General features: G+C 36.8%; 1 protein-coding gene across 1 annotated transcript in view; it reads right to left on the reverse strand.

The window, feature by feature from the left end:
- TBC1D5 (TBC1 domain family member 5) overlaps positions 1 to 26,693 on the reverse strand; it is a 293,599-nt gene that overhangs the window by 24,089 nt on the left and 242,817 nt on the right. The window contains exons 16-18 of the mRNA XM_052695951.1: positions 23,585 to 23,832; positions 19,701 to 19,763; positions 14,160 to 14,320 (exon numbers count right to left, since the gene is read on the reverse strand). Of these exons, the coding sequence (XP_052551911.1) occupies positions 14,160 to 14,320; positions 19,701 to 19,763; positions 23,585 to 23,832 (472 nt within the window). The remainder of the gene's footprint in view (positions 1 to 14,159; positions 14,321 to 19,700; positions 19,764 to 23,584; positions 23,833 to 26,693) is intronic.

Consider the following 26,693-nt stretch of genomic DNA (forward strand, 5'->3'; position numbering starts at 1 on the left):
AAATGCATCCAGTCTCAACTTTGAAGATGATTCTGGGAAAAAGTTCAGTACTTCTTTAGAAGAATACCTTTAAAGCTTAGACATACTCAATATTAAACAGTTTTTTGTTTGTTTATTTAAGAACACAATTAAATTGAAGAAGATGAAGGCAAAGTAACTTGTGAGCATCCTGTTTTCTTAGAGTTTTACAGTTTTATCATACTCTTTTTGATGGAGATTGCTGAATGTAAGAGTGTGAATTACATTTCAAATGAAATAAATGCAAAACTGCTCAGTAAGAATAAAGAAAATGAAACAATCTTGTTTTACACATACAAATGATTTTAATCTCCACCACAAACTGTGACACAGACGTAAGTAAAGGAAACAGAAGAGTACACAGCATATATCCAAACGCAACTGATGAATAAAGAGAAATTTAACGGTAGCATTTTGCAAGATCCAGCAATATCATTTTCTGGCTATGCACCTTTTCATCACTCCTACAATCTATAGATATGAAATAATTTTTCACTACTATTTTCTTGTTATTAAGCCCTCACCTTATTTTACTCATCCTGCATGCTTTTGAGAACTTAAGCCTCAAAGGGATTGAGTTGATGTTGGCAATTTATTGTTTCTGAAAGGTTAACCTCATTCAAAGCCTGCAGTTCTGTCACAACCTCCACATGCATATCTGCATTGCTTCTCGATTAGTCTCCGCAGAAGACCTTGTATGTATAGCTAATGACTGCAAGAAATAACCTACCATCAGTTTTAGATTGCCAGTGCACTTCAGATCTAGCTATAAGATGGGGAGAGGCAGCAGTATTCAAGTATCTTAATATAAAATAACATTTTCAACTTTATAAAAAATAGTAGCAATTGAAGCACAGTTTATCTTGTACAATGGAATATGAAAATTTAACATCTGGTAATTTATATTTTTCCCACACTATTTCTTCTTATTCACAGATCACAACAGCAGTAAATTGATTTTTAAATACTTTTGGACAGCTCTATCCACTTGATCAGATTATATAACTAACCTTTTCAATGGCACAAAAGTTCTTCGTCATCTGGCGTGTGAGACAGATGCTTAGTACATTGCTCCTTCAGCTCAGCTGGCATCTAACATGGGCAGCAGAAGCATTCAGCATACCCAGTGCTCACAAAGGAGGGTAATGTGGCCAGGAACTCACAGACAGTGCAAGAGGTTTCCTGCCAAGTACGAAATCTTGCAAAGGGCTGAATGAACGAATGCACTTTGAGCTTATTGTTTATCTGGCACCCTCAGAAAAAGCACCAAGGAGCACTGACAGCAGGATGAACAAATAGCAAGACAGTTAACTTTGCATTTGACACACAAGAGACCCAGATGTACTGCATAAGAAGACAACATCCAAATGGTGATTATGTGCTATGAGACAGTGCCCTTCTGGGAGAGTCACCTGCAGCACTGTGGCAGGTGATTGTCCCATGAGGGTGACCATTTGAGTGGGAGGTTTGTTCTGCTAGAGTTGCAGGTGAGTAGTGGCCAGTGTGCATTGATAACTAACAGGAGACTGTCAGGATCTTTCAAAGTGTAAAAGTTTATCCCCTGGACAGGGAAGTTGCAACTGAGACTTGACAGAGTGGGAAGAAGACATGCACTCCTAAAGATAGAAACTTGCACCTTGTGGCTCCTGGTAGCAGGAAGACTACTGTATGATGCAAGGCCCATGTTGCACAAAGACTACTTGGGATCACCTAGTGTTCTGACTGCTTTCTGCTTTTTCATGCAGACACCAGTTACATGGTGATATGAAATCATTTTACCTCAAAAGTAACTGTAGGGCTCTTGAGCAAGGGTGAAGGGGACAGGAATCCTTGCATTGTTTCCCTTTAGCCCTAAGGCAGAAAGGAAAAAGTCTGGATAGCAGTATTTACGGTGAAGATATGCTGAAGGCCCAGTTGGCTGGGCAAGGAATTTCTTAATGAACTAAAACGATAAATGCATATATTGAAATGGAAATGGAGAACACACATGTGGAAACAATGACAGGGAACAAAAGACAAGCACACAAACACTGTTTGGGCACAGCAACAACATTTGGAAGGACAAAGCCCAACTAGAGCTAAAATTAATGCAGGACATGAAAGGGTAACAAGAAGGAATTTTGAAAGTATGAGAGAAACAAAAGAGGTTTGAAGAAAATATAGGCCTATTGCTTATTAGGGGAGATAACAAAATTATGGACAATATGGAAAAGTCTGCAGCAACACCATTTCTGCCTACAGCATTTTACATAATATCTACTCCTAGACCTTTGCATGTTCAGCATGGACAGGTTAGTGAGTACCTTAAGAAGTCAAATGTGCTCAAATACTTGAGATATTGTGAGTTAACTCATGGGTGCTGAGAGAGCTGATGGAGTGGCTGTAACACCCATGGCTGATTCATGAAAAATCACTGCTATTATAGAATAATCTTGATGACTGAAGAAAGGTTAATTTTACACTCATATTAAAGAAAATAGAAAGGAGGATCTAAGAAACTGCATAATAGTTGGCCTCACCTTAGTCCTTGGAAAAATCGTGGAGTATGTCCTCTTGGAAACAATTTCCAACATGTAAAAGGACAAGACAAGAATCAAGAAAGGTTGACAAGGATTTACTAAGAGCAAATCATGCTTGGCCCATCTGATTGCCCGGTGTGATGAAATGACTGGCCATGCAGATGAATGGAGAAAAGTGGGTTCAATATCATACATCATGACACATTTCCAAAAGCTCTATCATTTGCTAGGTGAGGAGGTATGCGCTGAACCAAAAGATTATACATGGGCTGAAAACTGGTCAGACCCATCAAGCTCAAATAGTTGAGTAAATGGCATGACATCCAGTTGGAGGTTGGAAATGAGCACAGTAACCTCAGGGGCTGTTATGGAGATACTGGTGAATATCTTCATTGACAGCCCGTGTGAGGAAACAGAAGGTGATCTCAGTGGGTTTTCAAATGACGGGAGGAAGATTTAGACTGGGAGGTGTGGTTGCCACTCAGTCAGAACTTCAATTCAGAAAGACCATGAGACATTGGAGGCCTAAGCAAAATACATGCTTTTGAGGTTTCTGTTCAAGAACCTTTAACAGATGCAAAATTCTGCACCTGGGAAAAAAACAAGCAAACAAACAATGCACTTATAAAGATAGGAAAAGAACTAGCTGTGCTTCAGGCCTGTTGAAAAGAATATGGAGGCAGCAGTATCTGCTGGGCTCAGTGAGAACTAACAAAGTGCTCACATCACAACTAGTGCAAACAGTGCTCTCGGCTACATTAGGAGGAATGTGGGCAGCAGACCCAGGAAAGTCAATACTCTTCTTTATTGAGTGCTCTTCAGGCCTCACTGAGAGCATCAGTTCAAGAAGGATGCTGAGAAACTGGAATAGGTCCAATATGGGCTACTGTGTTTGTTATGGGTCTAGAGAATAGTCTTGGGCTTGTTTATTTTGGCAAACAGAAGACTAAAATTTATACTAGGAGCTGCAACAACGTGGAATTACAAAGAAGATGTACATAAATTCTCAGCAGTGGCAGATGATATAGAAGGCCAAAAATTGGCTCTTATGAGGTTCAAAATGCTCATTAGGAGAATATTCTCCATTAGGAGAGCAGTGCAGCACTGGAAGAGTTCCTATTCAAAGCCACTGACTTGATCCAATGTCAGAGATTGTACTTTTCCAAGTAACAGTTAGAGCAAAAGTCACTTTCAATCAACATTTCTAACACCAATCTACTTACAGTATCTTTCAAAAATTGTTCTGCAAATTATGAATGTTTTACAGCTTTGTAAAGGTAAGAAGCAAAACCAAAAAGCACTCCAGAGAAAGTACACCTTTTTTCCAATACTCTAAAGTCAAATTCTTTGGCAATAATAAATGAAACAACTGATTTATAGCTGCTATTGTGCAGATGCTGTCGATTCGTGTCTAGAAGTATTTGCTGCTCCTTACTGTAAGTGCCAACTTTTGTGTTACACTGTGCGGAGCCTGTAAGTTCCCTAGATACCATTTTTATTTTGTGTATAAAGACACTTTGGGAATTTGATCCCTTTTACACATGAGCAAAGACCCATACATTCTTTGAGCTGACCAAATGGAAGTTAAAAGGAAAACATGGTTCATCCTTCCTTAAGAAACTGACCTTTCAGCTAATCTGACAGATGCAGTATCAGAAACACGAACAGTCACTTAAACCCTCTCAGTCACAGCTCTCAAAGGTTAACTTGTTGACCACAAAATTAAAAAATAATCTAAATAACTAATTGGGACAAAAAATCATTGCCAAATTATTGAGAACAGTGTCCTACAAAGCACGTAAGTATTATGAGCTGTACGATGAGGAAGAAATCTAAATCAAACAGCAAATAAAAAACAAAAGGGATCACTGCATCAGATGTGCAAATTAAATGATGTTATTTTACAGTAAAACATGTTAACAATATTTTCTGAAAATGTAGTCCTGGAATTTCAAAAACCTTGCCACACTTTCAACATTACTGATGATTTAGAACCTTACAGATGATCAGTTATTAATTTAACAGGAGAATGAAAAGGAACTATGCTATTTGCGATGCCTCATTGATTTATATTTCACGAACCATCTAAGTTAGGGTAGTATAGGGAAGCATTTACATCTCTAATCAAAGAAAGCATTTATTCGAATAACTCTATATACGCATCTCCAACTATTTTTCTTGTGGTTAGACTGAATCTGCAAACCAACCAACCAACCAAACAAACAAACCTGATTTACATAGATGTTTCTCATATTTGTCTTTCTCCTTCTCCGTACCCAGAACCTTGCCTACGTCTCCTTTTCACTTTTTCCCCCCAAACTGATTTCTCTGTGATTAATCATTTGCCATTTCTACCCTATTTTAAAAAAAATCTATACAGTTCTAGTGCCTCCATTTTGTCCAAAGCTCATTCTTTCCTTTTTATTACCTTTCCTTTCATCTATCTTCTCACCTTTATGAAGACAGCTCAGGAAATAAAATTTTTATACCCTTCCTTTTTCCTGAGCTATATGGACTCAAATGAGATCTTCCACCACAACTCATTTTTTCAACAAATTTTACTATTTCAGAAAAACATGTATAACTAACTAACTGACAATGGTCATCACCTTCAAGAACAGATTACAGCAAGTTTTACAGTTGTGACAGAGTAATACTATTGTTTTACAGTTCATCACTTTACAAGCTGCAATAAGGTTTGCAAAAATGATTAAGGTCACTGGAATTTATCATCTTACACAAGCCAAGGTCTGAAGAAAAATTGTTTTGGCAGAAGCCATTCTTTTTCATCCTTGCTTTTATCAGTTTAAGCAAGCTTTCTGCCAGATACATGACATGCAGCTTAACATAGAACTAGAAAACTGAGAGTATCAATTCACGAATTCAGGTCTGTAATGCCTTTCCTTCATGCTAACAATAAGTTTTCAGTCTTACTATTCAGGAATTGAAAGAAAAATTAGTTTTGTCAGTCTTATTCATGTAGAAACCCAAGAAAAAGCAATTTTGTTATCAATGTCTTACAATTACATATGTCCCAATTTCTCATTCCTGAATATTCAGGCGAAATTCCATTCGGGTGAGAACTCAGCGGCTCTTGAAGTCGATCAGCCTAGCAGCACTACCACGTGGTAAGTGCGATGGAATATAAACTGTCTTTAAGTCTATTTCAAGATAAGTAAGATGCTCAAGCAAGAGTGTTGCAATCAAAAATGGAATGCAAGAAGTGACAGAGTTGTGTTGGAACAGAAGTCTAATTTTACTGATTTGGTGGTGCTCAGTGACGGGTAGGGTGAACTGCAGTGAAAAAGTATGTAAGAATATAATCATGTAGTGGTACTGCCCAGAATACTCTCCCAGAGTACCCTTCCAGACTGTAAATATTTGCAAAGGAAAGGTAGTTTTTATTTTTATTTTTTTTAAGTTTGTAGCCTCTAGATTTTTCCTATATTAACTTGCTCCATCATATTTTCCACTCTCTCAGTATTCATAGTAAAAGCACTAAAGAGCAAGCCCCTAGCACTTGGCAAATTGACAGGGCAAATTAGAAAATAATTCTGATGAAGTATTGAAACATTTAGAGGAAAGTAACTGCAAAAATGACATTGAGTCAGGGAAATTCTAAAGCCAGGGACTTGTTCAGAGTCTTACCAGTACTTAAGTGCTTATTCATAAAACATACACAAGGTATACCCTTAGGATATTGATAGAATTTTGCATGTCAAATAAAATTCAGATGCATGGCATAAATTGCTTTCTCATTTAATTTGATTCAAATTTCCCTCGAGAAAACAAGTATTGGTTACTGTTTCCATTTTGTGAAAATTTACTTCATTTTATTTTTTCAATCTAATGACTAAATATAATTAAATACAAGATTTAACTTACTAATATTGAACCCCTGATAGTTGGATGTTGGTTGAAACCCACAGAATTTATGATCTATGCCAGCCACAGAACACTTTATAGCATATGCTGACACTTAAACCTGAAATCACCATTTCTGAACAATGAAATACTTTAATGAAATTATATATTAATTTATGTATTATTTAATTGCATCACATCCAGACCGTCATCAGGAACAAGATCTTATCCTGCTTGGTGCCATACAAACATAAATAAAAAGCCCTTATTCTGAAGGACTTTTCAGTGTAAGCCAAGAGAGAACAGATGGCTACAGAAACACATATGGAGAGGACATGAAAACAATACGGTGATATTAGTCAGTCTTATAGACATGGCTTCAGTATGTTACCAACCAAACTGTTGCCAATGGAAAGCAGGAAGTTTTTGGAGTGCTCTGAAGAATCATAAGGCATTTGCTTTGCTGATGTTCAGAGAAAGCTTCTGCATGAAGAAGGGGCTATGAAATGATTAGATGTGAGCACAGTTACTTTTACTTGATGATGTTCACCTGGGACGAACTGGTGATGGAAAGAAAATTTTTTTCAAGCAAAAGCACAGGACATGAGGGACTTGCAACTGCTGGCACTGCCCTATGGGACCGCAGTGAGACAGTTTAAGAACAAAATCCACGAAATGCTGGAAGATCTATGGAATGCAACAAATCATGCACTGACTGTGGAAGGATAGGTACCAAGAAAATCTGTAGTGTTTCACTTGGTAAGTGAATAGTTAGGGCAACAGAAAGAGCTGTAAGAAAATAGAAATTATCCCTTAGAATATAAATACTGATAAAAGGTTTCTGTCAGAGCTGCTGTTGAAACTTTTGACTTAACCATATTGCAGTATTTTTGCAGTATAAATAATAAAATTGAGATATTTATTTAGTTAGTACTTGGAAATGCCTATAAATAGACACACACATGAATGAGTTCCTCTGTTATTGGTTGGCATCACATCTGACTGATGCTAAGACCACACAGATGACTAGGGCAAATGTAAGAAAAATGTGAGCAGAGGGAAAAAAAACAAAAACATTTTCTGAATTTAGAGCTCTCTGAAATAAATGCTGTAACTATTCTTGAACGGATATGGAATGATAAATACACTATTATTCTACTTTGAATAAAATTCATGTTCCATGTTTCAGTATTAGGTTACTGAAGTATTTGGCTAATTAAAGAGCCAGTTAAGAAGGATACACATATGGAATTATGCTTCTTAATTTTGCTGTCTCAGTAAGTATGTAAATATACACAGTTTAACATATATAAAGACCTTTATGAAGGACTCTTACAGTATACTTTTTGTTCAACTTATCTTCGGTTAAACTTGTTTTAGGCATCAGTTACAGAAGAGTTCTGCTGAACTCCTCTTTATCTAGACTAGATGCATTTGACCTTTGATATGCCTTCTATCATGAGTCAGAATACAGACCAGATTAGGATATTATTATTTAGAAACTCTGACTTTAAGGAGGTAAAACTTAAGTATAGTGATCATGCAGTGACAATAAATAGATACAAATGAAAACATTTATACAATCTTGTTAAAAGAAGTACAAATTCTGTTCTTTTTTATGGAAAGGTTTAACCAAACAGACAAAATAAGAATCCAACAACTTTAAATTTAACTGCACACCTATAATCCATTGCACAATGGGAAAAAATAAATTCCCCAAACACAGAAACCATTTCCAGTCGAAACAAACAAACAAACAAACAAAAACACCAAGAAAAGCCTGATATAGAGAGATGGCAATGCTTTTGTTGAGAATTCAGCACAGGTCTCTGTACTCTGTACTGAGATCTTCACAGAAATGAACAGTAATTTTGTGGTGTTATCTTTAAAGAGTGGGATGAAGGGAAGAGATTTCCATTTATAAGGAAAAAAGGGCAGCTCAAACTACCAGAAAATTCCCAGATACATTTCTCTTTGCTACTGGGATGCTAAAACATTAACTTCATGATTAATGGGAGGAAAGAGCATGCATAGAGCCAGTTCCTGTACCTGCTGAGCTGCTGATAACATGATTGCAAAGGAGTAAATTATTACGCTTCTTGGCTCCTAAGTCACTTTGATCCTCCTATAAACATTGCCTGTAGTCTCAATAAGTCCAGATGTGGACATTTATCAAATTTTCCTTCACTGTTACAAAGGGCACTCCAATAATTAAAAAAGCTCTTACTACCATCTTTAAATTCCATAATTCTAATTTGCTTCCACACAGAAGTCACTGGAATCTCTAATAAGGCTGCACATATCTGAATTGCTTGTACCAGGAAAAGACAAATTATGACACAAAAAGCATTGCAAAGCCAATTGGATTTTTATTCATCGTATTTTTTTTTTCTAAACAATTAACTTCCTGCTTTTATCACAGTACAGTTTATTTTCCCTGAAATGAATCACTCCAGAAAAGATAAGGAGCATTAGAATTCAAAGCTGCCACTTATGTATACAGCTGTCTTTTCACAAAATTATATGAAACATGCAAGTATTTCTAATAAAAACTTAAAAAGGCAGCTTATTTTTCCTCACATTGTTTTCAGCTCTTTTGAGTCACACAGCATGTTGTGAGTGCCTGAGGAAGGAAACAGAGAAAAACATCACACTTCCTAAGCATCTCAGAGGTTTTCCTATGAACTGTGCTCACGTGACACCTGGCAGCACCACTGATTCACTATTCTTTTCATGTGCCTCTAAAATTAGACAAGCTGAAGTACTAAATGAATTACCATTTTCAGGTGTCTGATTGCCCTGTCACACCAAAATAACAAAAGCAAGTGCCCTAAAGCGTTAATTGCTCAGTTAAATTTTAAGGTACTGAAGTTCATTAAACTTAAGGCCCTGAAAAACAATCATCACAGTCTTTAACTTTCGGCTTGATACACACTGATCAAGCAATTAGCTGTTGAACACAGGCACTAATTTATTCTGGCCACACATTATGTTGTGTAACTGAAAAGGATCCTTTACTCATAGCATTTCTATTTCCAAACAAACATTCAGCATGATTAAGTATGGACTGAGACAAATATTTTGCTTGAAGCCTTTTAAAGAGATTTAAAAAATGTCAGGGAGAAGATACACAGAAATCCAGGGTCTTCATGATATGCCACTATGCACAAAAGGCATGCTTTTCTCCAAAGGAACTTTTGTATGCATTAATTTTTATGTGTAGTTGTCTAGTGTTAGTTTGATTATCATAGAATAGAATCACAGAATCAGAGTTGAAGGGGACTTCTGAAAGGCCATCCAGTCCAACTCCCCTGCAATGAACAGGGATATGCACAGCTATATCAGGTTGCCCAGGGCCATATCCAGCCTCACCTTGAAAGTCTCCAGGAATGGGCATCAACCACAACACTCAGTAATCTGTCCCAGAGCCTCACCACACTCACTGTAAAAGAATTTTCCTTATACCCAATCTAAATCTACCCTCTTTAATCCCTTTTATTTTCTTATGCTATCTCTACCTGAGCAGAAATGTCAAGCTTATATGTTTAAATCAGGCTTCAAAATCACCAAAGCAGATGCCTACTTAATTGAAAATTATGCCATAAGTTAATTTTCTAATCTGCAAGGGTATTCTTAACAACGCCAAATCAGTCAAACTGGCAAAGTAAATCACAGACTGTAACAGTTGCTTCTACCTGCTTGTAAGGACAACAGCGTATGCTGTCAAATTTGACTTAATTAAAAAGTCTATGCAATCAGAACCAGCATGACAAAGACATTTTTATTCCAGAATATTTCTTTGCTAAGAAATGGGGATTCTGATTGACCAAATTTACAAATTATTTTAGTAAAGAAAATAAGCTTCTCCAGATTTATCTTTGAAGTATTTTTTTTTTAGGATCATTTGTTTTTTGTGAACTTGAAACACTTTACATATAAATTTATTTATTAAAACATATTTATCTAGATCAAAACCTTCTTTTCAGTCACAAATATATTTATCCTGCTTTTGTTCTGTGAAAGTTTTAAAAAAGTTTACACTGATTCAAAGATCCCTCTCTGGCACATCTCTGTAGCTGAAAGCCATTTACAGAATTTTCTGCCAGAATGTGAGACTACCAACCATATTTGCTAAATCAAGGTCTAATCAGCTTTGCTCTTTGCTGATAATAGACTCTCCTTCATGTTTGCTGGATAAGAAAATGTAACATAATCAGAGAAGTAAATGGACCACAAATGTACCCAGTTTCCTCTGCTGAAGAGGAGGTGGCAGTAAGCAGGTTACGAGAGGAAATTTTCTAGGACTTTATTCCAGCAAGACCAACCCAGCCTGAAGATAATGGGCACTATATGTTCCTGTTTTTGTTTATGGCAAAATGGTTTCAGGAACTGTGATGTGTCAGAAAGCAGTAAGCTGTCTTAAGAGGTAGAGAGGCACTTCACTGCTGAGCACAAAACAGACTTCCGAACACTTTTAGTGGGCCTCACATTAGCACTCAGCTTAATGCCACACAATAATAATGTGAATCACATTATTATCCATTTATTAATAATATCCACATTATTATCCATAGGCTGCCAAAATGTGATCTGGTATGGTGCATTCACAGTACCTTTCAGTACCTTCCCATACTTAAGGGAGCATATGAACAGGAGGAGGAATGATTGTTTACACTGGAGGCATTCAAAGCCAGGCTCTGGGTAGCCTGGTTTAATGGTTGCTGACCCTGTACATAGAAGGGGGGTTGAAACTAGATATCTTTGAGGTCCTTTTCAACCCAAGCTTTCCTTCTATGATTCAGGCCTGAGGCTATAGATTCACATCTTTAAATAAAATGGAGGACACCTATTTCTGTCAACAGTAGTATAAAAGTCATTCCATTGATCTTTGTATTTAAAAAGAAAAAAAAAAAACCAAAGGCAAAACAGAAGACCAGATATAAGACAAATGTTTTTATCTTAAATAAGAGTCTCTTATAAGAAATGGAGTTATCTCATTCCTGGAGGCAATGAACCGTGTATCAATTTTGATCATAATTATTCCAAAAAAAGTCTTGCTTGTTGGACAGACTTTAGGAAAGAAAGAATTTAAATAAGTCATATTCCAGTTCATGCTGTCTTAGAATCATAGACTGGTTAAAGTTGGCAGGGACCTCAGAGTCCATCTGTCCAACCCCTGCTCCAAGCAGTGACATGTGGCGCAGGCTGCCCAGGCCTATCTCCAGGAATGCTTGAAGTATCTCCAAGGAACATACTCCAATCTCTGGGCAGTCTGTGTCAGTGCTCAGTCACCCACACAGTAAAGTGCTTCCTGGTGCTCAGGGGGCCCTTGCACTGTACACTACTGCAAAGAGACTGACTCAATCTTCTTTGTATCCCTTCTGCACGTATACTAAGAAGACATCCCCTGAGTCTTCTCTTTAGGCTGAACAGTTTCAGCTCTCTCAGCCTTTCCTCTTAGGAGGGATGCTCCACTCTCTTCATAATCTTTGTGGCCCTTTGCTGAATTACCTCCAGTATGTCATGTCTCTCCTGTATGGGGCAGCCCAGATCTGAACCTGATACAGGTCACACTTCTGGAGTGCCTTGTGATGACGACGTTCCTGCTCATCCTCTGACAATGCTACAGTATATGTCCTTTGGTCTGTGAAAATCACCTATTAAAATTCCATATTGAAGGACGTATTTTTATTTATGTATTCTATTCTCACTTTTTCCTTGAGAAGGGCATTAATTCATTAATTAAAAGCACAAAGATGAGGGAGAATTGGATTCTCCTTCATCCATAGGATGTCTGCATTTAAAATAATCTTTTTATAAAGAGATTGATGCATTGCATGTTCCAACAATGATAATTTTCATGGTGCTTAATAACATAATCTCTGTGATTACTGGACACAAATGTAAAAAAGTTAAGTTTTTATAAATAAAACAATGATTGAGCCCATTGTGCTTTTTTTTTTTTTTGGGCCTCCAGAGAACAGCTGTAAAGGAAACAACTATACCACTGGACACTTCTGAGGCAGATATTTTGGGACCTCAGGATGAACTTCTGGGAGTTTTCTTTAAATGGAACACTGGATAACATGAAACTTACAGGAAAATAAAAACCAAACGTAATCTTGAGGAATCAAAAACAGATTTAAACAAACCTTTCTTCTAAGAGTTATGGTAAATTTCTTATTTCTATATTAAAAGTCAGTAAGAAATTGAACATAAGGAAATAGATTTTGCCACCCTAAAACCTTTTCTAACTGTCAAATCATATAATGCAACAATGTAAATTACTGCAGTTCAAAGAATGTTTTGGAAAAGTAATGCTCATTGTATATTATCATGACTACCAATCTATTGAAAAATATATAATGACTAGAAATCTGTTGCAATCAACAATTTTGTTAAAAATCCATGAGAAGAGATCAATAAAATTTCACAAATAAGAGAGACCATCTACCTGAAAATCGAAAATTGACTGAGCAATATCATGAAAAATTTTTCTATGTATTCTATTAGAGAACTCTTGGTGCAAAAAAACCCAAGTTCTGGCTGGGATAAAAGTTGTAAGCAAAATTTGGATGTAGATCTTGTTAAACTGCGTAAAATGGAATTTGAATATTGGTATTTTTATTTTTTTTCAACTCATGAGGATAAGCAGAAAGATATTGTTCATTTAGCTTTAAACTCAGTTTGGTATGTCTTAAATGGATACAAAGCAAACATTAAGCTTCTTCTCAACTAACCACAAAGTGCAGCTTTTCTTTAGGTGTCACTGAAGTATGTGGAATAACTGTTTTAGTGAACAAAAGCTGAAAAATGTTATGGAAAAGTAGGCATTTCATCAAAACGTTTCAAATATCAAACAAAACATGTGAAAGATTCTGCTATTTGGAGATGAAACTGCTGAGATGTTCAGATTAGATTTCTGTGCTACATTTAGATCCATTTCTAAGATTTCTGAATATCCAAAGAATGCTCTAACATAGAAGTATTGCTATTACAATTTCTTTTTTACTCAAATCAATGAGTAATTATACGAACATACACTGGCAAAAATGGAACGGAGAACTGGCTTCATCTCCCAAAAACACAACTTTTTTTCCAACTACATAGCTGGATTTTAATCAGCAGAAAGTCAGTGGGGAACTGGTATGCAAAACAAACAAGAATCCTCTGGCTCCAAGACATATAAGTTTTATTAAATTAGTGCTCCTATAATATCTTAATATCTCTTATTAGATGAGAATTTATTTGGAACACACCTATGAAAAATTTGTACTCTTCTTCTTAGCTGAAAACATTCTGTCTTGTGGCCAAATGAAAGATCAGAGGGCTGTACAAAAAATAAAACTGTGACTACAAATGCTACAGACACTGCGAAATCTCTGATGTATTAAAGAATTTCAGGGAAAACAGATGGACATGTTTGGATCTGCTGAGCATTCGTGCTCCTCACTGAACTGTTTATTAACTTCAGGACTACACCAAAAGTCTAACAAAGCAAAGCAAAGAGGAGTTCTTCCTTTCTTTTTAGAGGTTTTGGACTGTTTCAGTTTCATTTCCAGTAGGATTATGGGATGGAATTCATAATGGAGGTGTTACTCAACAGAAACAGTTTAAATAGCTTATTTCTGCTTTTGCCATTAATATGAGCCGAGGGAAACATTTTCAAGTATGAGCTTAATGAACGAGAGAAATGATGGCTGTAACATGTAATGCTGTGTGACAATTAAAATAGCTTAAAAATGTTAAGGAACTCACAGACTCTTTCCTGCTCATAGTCTTGCTTTGGGAACGAGAACGGGAGATGGTGCTAAAAAATGAATCCTTTTTTGATGCAGACAAAGGTGGAGATCCTGTAAATTCGCGTCCCCCAGGCAAGCTCTCTATGCTTGGAGATGAGTTGATTTTTGAACTTTGACCTATAAAAGAAGCATAAAGTAAGATGAGAATTAATCAGTGGGCTGTTTCTTTTCCCTGTAAATACACATCAATGAAACATTGAAGTGTGTCAGCATGCATTGAAATTGAAGAACTATTCTGACATACACAGGACTTGATTTTTGTATGAGGGAAAAACACAAATCTTAATGTATATATAGGTATATATACATACACAAACTACATAGTACATAGACAGGTTGCTCTGAAAGTAATGCCTCCTATTTATATCCATGGAAATACAAAGAGCATACAAAGAGCACGTTAATGCCATTTGATAGAGCAAATTTTCAGTTACAACGCACTATTTTTCAACATATTCTCCACCATTATCACTGCATTTTTGCCAGAGATGAAGAAAAGCTTGTGTGCCGTACTTGTAAAAATATGCACCAGTGTAAGAGACCCACTGTTGCTGTCGCCACTGCTGAAATGCACCACCACCTCATTGTGCTCATGTCCTCTGTTTGGTGTCCAGAAATGTTCAGCAAGCATCAATGAATGTCAATGGGTACAAATTTTTCCGCATGGAGGAATTTACTAACACACTTTTGTTCCTTACGCATTTCCATGTCAGATGCCACTCGGTCAGACTGCCCCTCTAATGCCATCTGTTGCATGGCAACATGTATTACATTGGTGGGAAGGTTCATTCTTTGCTGCTATACCACCACGATTTGCCTCTGACGTTTTGGGCCATCATAATAAAATAGAAGGTATTATCTTTCAGCATCTTTCAGCAGGAGATTCCATATGATGCGTAACGACTAAAAGTATACATCATAATAAAAAAAATCTCACCTCATCAAAACTGCAAAGGAAAACCTTTTTGTTTTAACAAACACATTATAAAACTTGACAAAGAAAACTGAGAACAAGAACATTGGATTACAAGAATGGGTTTAACATTTAGTAACTAGATGACAATTTCTAGGCTTGCAACAGAAAATTGTAAATTGTGTTTGAGAAAGAATATAAATTCTTCTGCCTCAAATTTTAAGGTCATTTTCATGTGATAGATTTTGATGAAGCTTGCTTTCTAAAGAATCTAGTGTTATCCACTGTCATAGTGAGGACACTTGGGTACACGGCTGTGCTATTTCACCACGATGCTGTATTGCTGTATGTAATCAGGCAGTTTATGACAAAAGACCATTCCTTCCAGTTGAAGCCCGCAAAGAGTTTCCAAATTTATGTGTTTTTCATGCTTCCTTTTATAGCCTCAAAAACAATCCTCCAAGAAATCATTCAGATGTTAGAGGTGCAAACTGATCTCCTCTGCCAGACCACAATCAAATTCTGAAGAGTTCCATCCTTCCTTACTGATTTGCTTCCACTCAAACCAGTTTTACTCTCAGAGACACCAAATATTAATGCAGAGACCTCCCAATATATTCGGTGTATCTTTTAGTACACTTTTTGTCGTGGTAGGTACATGATCCATTCTGAAAATGCAACGCTAATTCCCTTTCTGGAATGAGTGAAAAGTCTCCCCTTCAGTATACACTATGCTCTTCTCCCATGATACAGGTTTCTGAAGAAATAAAAGAACACTAAAGACAAAGAAATGAAAAAAAGGCTGTAGAAAACACACAAATTCAGTTTTAGAAACAAAAGGAAACCAGGTATGTTGAGTTCAGACCTTTTAAATTAAGGGTAACAACTAGGAGGAACTACTCATACATTTTAACATTATTCAGTTATTTAAGCTTTAGAACAGTGGCTGCCCTCAAAGTGGTGTGCATGCCAGCAGTGCCAGAGCCACCTGCAGGGTGGAGTCTGAGCCAAGCTATCTGCAGCATTTGCCCTGCGTGACACATATTGCACAGCCACAGCCACATGAAACCAGCAATTCACATTTTATAAAGGGAATAAATACAGATCTATTTAAAATGTCATCCTAGCAAGGAGACTAACAGATTGAACTTGCAAAGAAGAAAATATCCTACATGACAAAACAGACCAGAAAGGACAAAAAAAGAAGGGACCTGAATTCAATATTCTTCAAGCTTTCTCGAAGAAAACTGACATATAAACTGTTTCTTATTTTTTTCCCTCATTTTTGATTGCCTTATTTTGCTCTTCTCTCCCGTGACTCTCCACATTTTATATTCTGCTTCTCCTGAGGACACTTGCTCTGATTGCCCCTTCCTCCTCTTCAGACCCTTTTACTTTGTCTTTTCTACTTCTGTGACTTCATTGAATCAAAGAATCATTTGAGTTGGAAGGGATCTTTAAAGGCCATCTAGTCCAGTTCCCCTGCACTGAACAGGGACATCTACAGCTTGATCAGGTTGATCAGAGTCCCATCCAGCCTGACCTCGAATTCCCCCATGGACGGGACTTCCGCCACCTCTCTGGGCAACCTGTTCTAGTGCCTGACCACCCTCATTGCTAAAAACTTCTTCCTCATATCCAATCTAAATCTTCCCTCTTTTTGTTTGAAACCATATTCCTTGCCCTATCACAACAGACTCTGCTAAAGAGTTTATCACTCTCTTTCTTATAGCCTCCCTTTAGGTAGTGTAGGACTTCCTTTTTCCAACTTTTTCTGTTCTTTATTCTTCTTTCAATTGCATTTTCCTTCTGCTTCTCAGACCTCTTCTAGTCATGTATCATGTACCAGAAACCCAGAAAATCTATAAAGAACAATGAAAAAATATTACGTATAAAATGGGCTCTTTTTCCTATCCTGTTAATAAGAAGATAGCTTTCACATAAAATGAAGATTAAAAATGAAAAAAAGAAAAAGACAAAGAGCAATATAAGTATTTAATATACATCTCCATTTCTTGGCCTGTGCTTAACCCACTTCATCTGCAATAAGCAGATGATACAGTAAAATTTCACAGATATCATCAAGAGACGGGTGCTTTAAATACATTTGAGGAACTCACTCACAAGATACAATGTAACTTGGTAAAATGATGGAAAAAATGGTTTGTAAGAATTTTTTTTATATTCAGTCTTCGAGTTCTAAGTGAAAAAGGTCCACATTTTAAAGACAGAGAATTATTCTTGTGGTAAATACTGTTTATTAAAAAGCTTCATTTCAAGAATGAATCACAGTTCAGAGAAATGGAGTATGCACCTATTTGCATAACCAAGTAAGAGAAAAAATATATATGGTTGAGATTTTGTGGAGGAAAAAACTGTTGTAGGAGGGAATTTGTTTATATAATACCAAGATTTTTTATAGATTATAAAATATAAAAATATAAAAATAAATGTAACACTAGATGAAATGAAGCAGATAATCAGGAAATGTAATTTTTATGCTGACTCCAACCATGTGAACTACACTGTGTCATGGATCATTCAGGGGATGTAATTAGTAATTTCACAAGAGAAAGAACAGCATGTATGAAAGAGTGTGTCGCCAGTCATAAAGCAGACTTCTTGTGTTGTAATAGGCTTTTCTAAAATTCAGAGGAGTAATCAAGATTAAGAAATAAGAAGATGGCTGAAAGACAATTCATACCAATTGCAACTACTTTCCTTAGTGCAAAAAGAAAACTGCCTATGATTCTCCCAACACTGAATCTTAGTGGAGCTACAGCAAAGACAGCTGTCTGAAGTCACCACAACCCTTCTGAAGATGTATTATGCATTCACCAATTCTTAAGGTACTAGCAGCCTTTGTGTAAGTTTGAAAGTACAATATAACGTCAACTTGTGCCACCACCTCACCATTATCTGAGAGAGTTTTGGAGTACTCTTCAGTAAAAAAAGCTAAAACAGAACAGAACACTTATCCTCAGTATACAACCAAATATATAATGTGATACAAGAAACTTCCAGCTAAACACATCTCATTCTTCTTTAGCAGCTCAGTCAGCAAACTGAGATCATCACTTCATCATACCTCTCATTTTCTTATGCTTATTCTAATGATCACAGATAAATGCATTATGCCTCCTTAAAAGATTAGAAGAGTTCTTAAACTAATTTCTGACTACATAAACATATACCAGAAGATCATAAAGCCAAAATGAATCAGGTTGAAGAAACCACAAGATTGAAAATCAAAGAAATGCTTATGAGGTATACAGAATCAAAAGCTAAGGACCCTTGATAGCAGTGGTCAGAACACATTATTGCATAAGACGTCTTAAAATATGTATATGTCTGCAAAAGTCCATAAATACTTCACTATAATGATGCACAGGGCCTCTTGCACTAAAAATTCACACCCTTCTAGGAGCAAAAAGGAGCACTGCAACCTCCATGTGCTGTCTTCAAACCAGCTCTCTACTTGTCTGTTGCTGAAGATTACTGTGGCTGACACTAGGGTCACAAACACACTGACTCACAACCATTTCTAAAATACACAGTTGTAGTGGTGTTGTATTGTCAGGAGGGCAGAGGGTGTGGAGAAGTGCAGTATATTGAAAAGGAGAGAGAAAGTTTAAATATAATGAGATCTATTATAAGTATCTGTAATAAAGTGAAAACAAGATGACAAAAGGAGTGAGGAAGACTTACAATGAAAGAAAAGCAAGCTTGCTAAGTTTTAGTTTAGTTAGAAGGGAGATAACTATGAACTTTGCAGGCCTCTGCCTCCATAGGTATAGGAAAATATAAGAAGAATCAAAGACATGCAAGAATGACATACAAAACCAATGGCTCGCTCTCTATTTGGAAAGAGGAAAAGAATCACTTTCATAGTTATAAGGAGAATGAAGGACAAAGTTACCAAGAAGAACAGAATAAGGCAAAATCCATAATTCAAAACTATTCAGAACTGCTCATCTATTACTCTGCATTTGCCACAGTCAAGATGTAAAATATGAAAATTTGCAAAAATAATGAGTTCTATAAAACTTCTAACTTCAGATAAATTAGTTTTCTTTTTTTTTTAGTTTTCTTTCTCTCTCTCCCTCTCTCTCTCTTTTTCTTTTTTTTTTTTTAAACAGTAAAATGGGAACAAAGGCTTCCAGCATTTTTAACATTCACTCAAACCACCTCATCACACACATGTGTGGGGCTATTATTTCTCAGCAAGCCCAGTAAGCTTCTCTTTGGTTAATGGCATTAATATCAGTGTTTGGCTCAAATTACCGCCTCAAACACAACAACAGGAAAGTGACACAGCTAAAAGAAAAAACTGATAGCCACATTGCCCCCCATGACCAAGTGCGGGATGGACAACAAAATACAAAGCAAGTGCAGATTTGTACGGGGAATGTGAGCCACACACAGCACTGAGAGACGGATGAAGCAGAGCTGCTGTTGTAATTTCTACACAACAGTGCCGCTCGGTGGATGGACAATGGCAGTGAAGGCGGATGGAGACGCCACGGATGGAGCATCCCAGGGATCCTACAAGATTCAGCCTGGGATGCTGCTGCAGGTCCGTACCTGGGAGCGCAGTTGAGTTCTGCGCAGGGCCGGGAAGTGCAGCATCGCCACCGGGGGCATCGCCTGCCAAGCAAAGAGACACGTTAGTGTGAGACTCCGGTGTGAGTCGTGGCTTGGCAGCGTCTGATGGGACGTTATGGCAAAATCCCATGGGGACATTTGAACAATTGCTGCATTATACACTGCCTGTGCAAAAGCTGATTGGGGAGTATCATATTCATGCTGTCAGAAAAATGTTATCATTACCTAAGGGCATGCAATTGTTTTTGTTTTTTTTTTCCAAGTGTTTTTTAATGCAGCATCTCATTTCATTTTTATTTATTTATTTATTTAGAATTCTGCTATCAATACAGACAACTTCTCTTTTTTTCCTTCAGAAAAAACAATCATTTTTCTAGTTTGTTAGTCATTCTAAAGATGGAGATCATTTCTTTAGGGCAAATCAGGTGACTGTGGAAATTCTACTCATGCTACAACAGAAGTACCAACTCTTAAAAACAAACAGAAAAAGTCTGGAAATCCTTTAAATAGCCAATCACAGTTTTGGCAGAACATCTTCAGATTAGTCCTCTAATGTGTCCTTGTGATAAAGCGACACTCAAATGAAAAGCCTTTTTGGTTTCACAGAGAAAGGACCTGGAAGGAAAACTATCACGGTGAGGGAAGAAGTGAAAGACTCTTTTTCTTTCTTTCTTTCTTTCTTGTTTTTTTTTCTTTCTTTTTTTTTTTTTTTTTCCTTTTTTTTTTTTTCTGGCAGCACATTACCGTTTGGTAGGCAAAGACTGCACAGTTTCTGAACGCTCAAGAATCTGGTGAAACACTAAAGGCAACAATTCTGCTTTTTTTTCTTTCCAGCTTTTTTCATTATCATTGATTTTGTCTCTTATGACCACAAACTCAGCTGACAATCCAATGAACTCTAGATTTTAATTTAACCTTTGTGCCTATGAATTCTTTCACTGTGTAGGATCAAAGGAATATTGTAATCCCTTTTGTACTGCAGGCTGCCTCACAGAAGTAATCAGCAATGACACCCGGCCTTCTGTGCTGAGGACAGACTGAATGGGATTAATATATTATTAGAAGGAACTGATTTTCCAATTAGGTGTCTGGATATTTCATTCAATTGTGATTAGTAATGTTGAAGACTCATCTGGAATTAACAGGCTTGCAATTAGGATACTTTTTGTCTGTCTAGTTTTTTTCCATGTACATTCTCTAAATCATATGCATGTTTTTCTTAAAGAAACTCAACAAGTGCAAAAACTTTGAAATGAGAAACAATTCTTATTGATATAAAACACCCATCCCTTACACTGAGTACAGCACTTATGGATGCATGAGCGACATCCCTCACTGCTGCAGCTTTGTGACAGGAGTGTTATCAGTGCCAAAGCACAGCTGTAAAAGCTGGGATAGGATTATTTTGCCACCCTTCAAGACATTTTGCCACCGATGACTTCTTCACAATTCAAAGTAGATTAGTCACTGAACTTAATCTCTTCAGATTTCACTGTACTTTATGTAGTAATTGAAATTATCAACACTACTTGAGCATTTAAAACCTGAAAGGACTAAAATAATGAGAAAAAACTGATAATTTCCTCTACTGACTCGATCCCTGTCAGACTGACAGTACTTTGGTCTTTTGGTTACATTGTCCAACTAAGCATCTATGAGTAGTACATTGACTGGAAGTGCAAATGACTTATCAATTTAAATGCAAAATGCTTGCCTCTGCCTACCTCAGCTAAATGACTAAGCTCCTGAAGGCTAAGATGAGCTGAAAACATGGTGATGAATGGAACATCTGAAAGTTAGATACAGTTTGTCTGTAACTTAGGAGCCTCATAGTTACAAACCACATCAACCAGCTTTGAGAAATCCAAAAGCTAGAGCAGAATTCAGTTTGATAGAAGCCAATGCACAAAATCAGAAGGTACTTCAGCACAAACAGAAGGAGCAGAATAAGGACTTTTCTGTCCTAATCCCTATCCCCTGAAGCACTTTGCTTAGAGCCACTGAGAAGTGCTCTCACCCACTGTGGACCCACTGCCCACAGCACTTTCTTGGGTGCACAGATACTATCATCTTACTTTAAAACTGACTTTTAAGACATGATACAGAAGACATTATGTGCTGTGTGTCGGCACTTGTAGTTGGCTGCCACCATTCCAAATTTCTGTCCAGCTACAGGCAATATACTTGTTGCCTTTAAATTACATATGACATGTTGCAGCAAATATGGATATTCTGTCTCTGCAGAAATAAGTGCGCAGTCTGTGCATGACGATCACCAAAGTCTAACTACAATTTTTATTCTGATTGTTACATGTAAACTGGCAAGTCAGTTTCTTGACTAATTAGCAAAGTAGCTACTGTATACAAGCATAAACAAGGCCACCCATTATCAGCTAGCTCAGTATTAAGATACAAATGATTCTACTACTATAAGCTGCTTCAAATGTTACTGTTTTTTCATATTAAGCAAGCAAAAGCAAATCACCACCTGATCAATTTTCAACTGAAGTGGTATAAAGTCAGGCACCTGACAACTTTACTGTGGCCTTTTTGTTTTTTTTAAAGCAAACCAAAGAGCCCATCCAGAGCTATGGAAACAATTTCTTTCTAGACCTAACTTTCCTTCTTTGATACAAGCAGGGTTTGCATCAAGGATTCAAACAGGAGCATACACAACATTTGTAAATACAAATCAAATGAGGTCACTGCACAGCAGAGAAATTACCACACTTTGGTTTCATATTTGCACAGTGATGGGGACTTTCAAAACCTGTGCTGGAGCAATTTTTAAAATGTTTCTATGATTCTGAGAAAAGCTACAAATCTGCATTTTGCCAAGCTGCTGTAGTAGCCTTTACAAAACTGCTTGCACCTCTCTGCTTTGTGAGGAAAGTTGTACCTCCAAATGCTGTTCTCGCAGTACCTCCTGGGAATGTGATGTATCATGGAAGGACTGACTTTGGATAAAAAGGGTGGCATGGGATAGAGAAAGAACATCAGTCTGAGCCATGGAAATGTTATTTTCTTCCTTGTACACTTCCAAATCTGGTGAAAAATATGGCGCAATGGTTCAGGGCAATCAGCAACTCAGGCAGCCCTCAAACTTTTAACCATTACTTATTATGATCTACAACTAGAAACAATACACACATAAGTAGAGTGCTACACATTCGTTTCAAAGACCATGCTGTCATAGGCTGTCATAGGCATTTGAAGATGAAAAGCAGAAATATGCCTTGAGCCTAGCAGACCGTAGGAAATATATACCGAAGCTGAGCTTGCTGACTTTGCTGTTCAAATAAAATGTCCTTGAGAAATATAAAAAAAAAGGCTCCAAAAAGTAGTATTTACCAAACTGAGAACGTGCATGGGGGCATCACAAATTATTAAAAGGCAAATAGATGTTATTGGTCAAGTAGCTTCGGAAATAAGCTCTCCAACTCCTAAAGGGAATAAGATTTTGTTTGTTAAGAATTACTCTGTAATTGATCTAACATCCTGCACTCATAGTCAGCTAATACTGTTATGCATGGGATTTTTGCCAATAACCTGAAAAAAAATGATATGAAATTAGTCTTGCAGTTAAATTATAGTGCATTTAAAAGACTGGAAAATTAACGTATAAGAAGATGTTTACAATAATACTAGAGTTTGCTGGTATGTCTTAAGTCATTTGTTAATATTTTTAAAGGTTCAAAACTTCCTAGTATTTTCACCTTCTTGTCATTATATTTAATTCTATGTTACATTGCAAACATCCTGTTTAACAAAATTCTCTCTCTTCTAATCCCTCCAGATACAAACTTATTGCATCAATAAAAGGACATCTCCTGCTGTAGCACTGCCGCATTTTTTGCTGTTACCTTTGCCCAGCTGGACTGGCATGCTTTCCGACTTCATCATTCTTTGCTGCTGTGCCTGGTGCTGGTGGTACTGGGGGCCATCCGCTGTCCCACGGGTAGGCACTGTTGTTGGAGGGAAGCTACCTGCCCCAGCAGTGGGGCCTGCAGTGCTACCTGAAGCCATGGCTGGAGCTATCAGCTTTCGGCCAAAGTTCAGTAAGCTGTTGGAGACTTTGTTGATGTTCAGTGGGGCAGCCTTAGCACTGGCACTGAAAGGAGAACAAGACAAATGGTTAGATCACGGTTGGACTTGATGATGTTTAAGGTCTTTTCCAACCAAGCAATTTTCTGATTCTATGATTCTGTGTAGGAATGCACACACTGTTTTCCAAAATGGAGCCAAGGTAATCCAAGTGTTGAGCATCACAAACAGTGTGTTTTACCATGAAACATACACAGGAGTCACAGGGACAACACAGTGAGGGTTTTTTCCAACCAATGGCAGACAAATTCTTTTGGTCATTTCTTCCTGAAAAACACAGGCAAGTTATTCCACTTTCCTTAATTTGGCTTCTTAAATGAAAAAGGATATGAAAAAGTGTCAACAAGCGATCCATGCTCTGAAGTATCAGAAACATTATAAAATTTATTATTAAGACTTTTTCACTTGTTATTCCAAGACTACTATAATATTTATTTCTGTTAGATTAAATTTTCTTAAACGTTTAAAATAACTAAAACTTAATCAATTCTTCAAACAAACAAAACCACCAGGCTGCATTTTAGGTTGGCAAAGCTAGCTGAATTTTGCTCCAATGTTACCCTCTGTCCATGCCAGCCATTTCTAGACAAGTGCTTTGTAAAGGGAATCCTGATTGCAAAAGTGGTTTTGGCTGAAGAATGGCTTCAGAATATAACATGTACTGGGTCACGATCCTTATCACTGTTACCTTTTATTTGAAACTACAGTGGATACTTAATTCACTTGAGTTATATGCAACATTAAGAATGAGGAAATTACTAAACCATTTAATCTATCTAAAATAAAGAGGCAAAGCAGCTTCTAATTCCCAGTAGAGGTGTTCACGTAACCCAGAGATCAGTAATGCCACTGCTATTCATTCATGCAGTATTTTTCTGTTTTATATTCTTAATGCTTGAAATACCCTGTACAGAAATATATCAGTCACAGAGACCTTTCCACTCCTGAAGTTTTATTTTACTGAGCTACATACCGGTAATATAAATAGCTGTTTTTAAAATAGTTGAAGAAATACATTCAATTAAGGACTCTGCAATCATTGTACTGGGAAAAAAAAAGCAGCTCAGAATGTTTTGGGGAAGTTTAATTAAAAACAAATTATAGATAAATTAATATAGGTGATTTGTAACTTGTGCACACACCTGAAAAAGTAATTTTGCTTTTTCTTTTCATATCATTTCCCTATTTCTCTTCATATATATGTATTTTTCAGATACACAATATGATCACACACACACATATTGAACATAACTAGAAAATAGGAACAGCTGCATTCTTTAGACTAAGAATAGATAAAAATTAAAATGAGAGAAAAGAGGAGAAAGTATGTGAGTTCGCAGAATCACGAGATGGGGGCATCCTCTTCTAGACTAGTGATGAAGAAAAAACGTGTTACAGTTTTCAGGAGTAGCAGTGAAACAAAAAGGGGATCAAAGTTTGTCTCCTGTATCTCTTCAACCCTTCCTGGTGCTGCTTCCCAATTTATGGAAGCTGGAACGATTTCTGGCTACTGATTGCAGATGTCTGTGTATGTCCCCATTTTACTGTTGCTTATTGCAAAAGGACTTTCTGTAGTCATCTCAGAGTGACTGATAAATTAAATTAAAAAAGAGTATTTGCAGTTATAAAATGGCCCTGCAGGAGTCCCAAATGGTTTCAAAAGCAAACTGAATATTTGTAATGATTTTTAAAAAAAGCTATTCTGTTTATTACTACCACTTTTTTTCTCTGATACTACCTAGCAGAATTGGTTATTAATCAGAATATGGAAGATTCAGGTTGAAAAAGACCTCTAAGATCAAGTACAACCATCAACCCCATAACAGCATGCCCACCAAACTTTTCCCCTCAGTGTCACATCTACGTGTTTCCTGAACACCTGCAGGGACGTTCCACCACTTGCACGTAACTAGGCAGGGATGCTTAAAGAAGTGACAATGGATTTTCTAATTCCTTGACATACACGTGGCATCAGAATTGTCAGCATAGGGATTTTTGTTTAATGATTTCTTCATTCCAGAAAGAAAACAGGCTGTAGCTGAGAAGGTGGAAGAAGAAAGATCAAATGTTGCTTTAGCAGATACCCAGCAAATATGAATAGTCTGCAATTAATTGAATTACATCACTGATTTTAGGGGCCATGCCAGTAATAACTTTGTTGAGATTCTGAACCCTAGCATCAGTATATCTAGCAGTTTTCCCCTTTGGTCTGTTCAAACTGTCTGCCAAATTAAGGAGCTATATATCACTAATTCACCTGAACTATCACCTTAGAAAGAAAATAATGACTTGTACAGTGAGTCCTAGGTTTCTTTTGCCTGCAAGTGTGGAGCATAGACAATCAGTAAAAAAAGAAAAAATGCTGACAGCAAAAAACCTGGTATTTAATAGAAGAAAATCTTTTTCTCTGAGAAGCTACTAAAGCAGCAAAGCCACTGGATGCTTTGAGTTAACTGCATCATTGGAATCCTGATGGTCCACAGATGCATGAGACAAAGCTTTTGTAAAGAAGCAAATAGACTATAATAAAATGCTGAGATTATGAAGACTTTAAGGTCTGTCTCCTTGTGTATCAGCTTGTTGCTTTAAAAAAAAAAAAAATAATAATTCCTTAATAAAAAATATGTTTTCCTTCTAAGCTGTTTAACATGCTGCTTTGACATACATGTAGATAAGAAGGGACTTTAATAGGATTTCTCAAATAGTTTCAAAGAGATTTCTCAAGATAATGCACTAAACAATAACAATAAACACCAAACATCTTATCTAAGCCATTATGGTCAAAATATAAATTAAAAAAAAAATGCTTTCAACAACAATATGCAATAATGTTTTATGACTGTTTCAAAATTAGAAAGTATAGCCACT

Source organism: Tympanuchus pallidicinctus, unplaced genomic scaffold, assembly GCF_026119805.1.
Source record: "Tympanuchus pallidicinctus isolate F22 unplaced genomic scaffold, pur_lepc_1.0 scaffold3, whole genome shotgun sequence".
Lineage (NCBI taxonomy): Eukaryota > Metazoa > Chordata > Aves > Galliformes > Phasianidae > Tympanuchus > Tympanuchus pallidicinctus.